Source organism: Populus euphratica, unplaced genomic scaffold, assembly GCF_000495115.2.
Source record: "Populus euphratica unplaced genomic scaffold, PopEup_1.0 scaffold6713.1, whole genome shotgun sequence".
NCBI classification, from domain to species: Eukaryota; Viridiplantae; Streptophyta; class Magnoliopsida; order Malpighiales; family Salicaceae; genus Populus; species Populus euphratica.
In genome coordinates, this window is record NW_011506469.1 from 1 (window position 1) to 2,128 (window position 2,128).

Genomic DNA, 2,128 nt, shown 5'->3' on the forward strand with positions numbered 1-2,128 from the left:
CACACCAATATTCAACCTTACCAAATATTTAGTTCAGTTTTGATGCTTTTTACTGACTAGAGGAGTCTCTCATGGGGTAATCTTCTTATTTGTGGTGCAAGTGCTTTCTTCTCTTAAAACAATTTTAGTTGTGGTGCATGTGCTTTCTTCTCTTAAAACAATTTTAGTTTGATATATAACCAAAAAAAAAAAAAAAGGCAAACCAATCCATTTCCACCCTAAAAGGATATAATTACTTGACATGTTAGTTAGAACTATTGAGCTTTTACTACCGTATAAAATTGATTATGACATGCAACAACTAGCAAGAACCCTTTGAGATAGCTGGTAGAAACGTGTACCTTTCATGATTTGGCTACCTCTAATGCAAATCTCTCCGGCTTGATTTCGTGGCAGGGATCTACCGGTATCGGGGTCAACAATCTTCATCTCGGCGTTTCTAACAACAGTCCCACAGGCACCTGATTTAATTTCAAAGGGTTCCTTTGCAAATGCCAAGCACATCGATAGCACGGGTCCTGCCTCTGTCATTCCGTATCCCTTCACAAATAAACAAGGAGCAAATTAATTCCTTGGATTTTTAACATTACTAATTTGCAAGGATTCAAGAGATTTTTTTTTTTTTTGGTATAGAACAAGAAAGACTAAAAAATAATAATTAAAGAGTAGATGATCAACTCTATACCTGTCCAAGTTTAGCATTGGGCAGCTTAGCCCTTACTGTATCCTCAAGCTCCTTCCCCATTGGCGCGGCGCCAGACATTACGGTCCGAATGGAAGAAAGATCATACTTGTCAACGACTTGACACTTTGCAACTGCGAGGACGACAGGGGGGACAAATGGCGCAATTGTCACCTTATATTTTTGTACGAGCTCCATTAACGTAACAATCTCGAATTTTTGCATGAGCAAAATTGCAGAACCAACTCTTAGTCCACAAAGTAACACGGAATTGAGCGAGTAGATGTGGAACAAGGGCAACACACAGAGAATCACATCCTTCTCGTGAAAATAGAGGTTAGGATTCTCTCCATCAACTTGTTGTGCCACACTAGTAACGAGGCCTTTATGAGTCAACATGACACCTTTAGGGAGACCTGTTGTCCCTGACGAATAAGGGAGTGCCACCACATCATCAGGATTAATCTCGACAGCAGGAATGTCATCCTCATCAGAATTTGTCAACTCTGAAAAATGCAAGTAGTTTTCTGGTGGAGAGTCAACGGTCACTATTTTGACATGAACATTTTCCTTGACGAATTGTTGCACTTTCTCGGCGTAAACTGCCTGTGTTATTATCAGCTTTGCCTTTGATGCTGTTGCTTGCTTTGCGACCTCAGCGGGAGTGTAGAAGGGGTTTGCGGTTGTGCTAATAGCACCAATAATTGATGCTCCGAGAAACGCAAACACAAATTCTGGCGAGTTTTGGAGCAACAGCAAAATAACATCGCCTTGTTTGATGCCTAACTTGTTGAGGCCAGAAGCGACTTTGCGTGATGTGAGCTCAACATCCGCGTAGGTGTGGATTTCACCGGTAGGGCCATTGATCAGACAGGGATTGTCTTTGAATAGGGAAAGGTTTTCAAAGCAATAAGTGTGTAAAGGGAGGTGGTTTGGGATGTGGATATCGGGGAGTTTGGACCTGAAAATGAATTCTTGTGCTTGATCATTTTCCGCCTCCATTGTTTGTCAAGAACAGAGAATGAAAGAGAGAATTGTTTTTGGGAAGCGAAGGAGAAGGTAGGTGTATGGTTACTTGCTTCCCTGGCTTGGACCTGGTCTGATTTGTGGTTGAGGTAATATACAAGTAGGTGATGGCAGAGGGGAGCCGGTGAAGAGGAGTTCCTCGGGGATAAGGAAACGTTAATTACTACCAAATCAAAATCTTTCACTTTCCTTAATATTACTATTAATATTTTGTTTTTTAAAATATTTTTTATATTAAAATATATTAAAATAATTTTTTATTTTTTAAAAATTATTTTTAAATCAACTTATCAAAACTATTTAACACACAAAAAGGTTTTTAGCAAAACCAAATTAAATTTTAAAAAAAATATAATTTACATCACGTTCTAAACAATTATATTTATATTTAAAAATATAATTATAATTGTTTTTCAAAGT

General features: G+C 38.3%; 1 protein-coding gene across 1 annotated transcript; it reads right to left on the bottom strand.

Moving 5' to 3' along the window:
* Positions 1 to 247: 247 nt before the first annotated feature.
* LOC105120323 (4-coumarate--CoA ligase 2-like) lies at positions 248 to 1,859 on the bottom strand. The gene is made up of 2 exons (XM_011018492.1): positions 686 to 1,859; positions 248 to 540 (listed from the first exon to the last, which is right to left on the bottom strand). The coding sequence occupies exons 1-2, from the start codon at positions 1,682 to 1,684 to the stop codon at positions 286 to 288; spliced, it is 1,254 nt and encodes a 417-aa protein (XP_011016794.1). The 5' UTR covers positions 1,685 to 1,859; the 3' UTR covers positions 248 to 285.
* Positions 1,860 to 2,128: the final 269 nt, after the last annotated feature.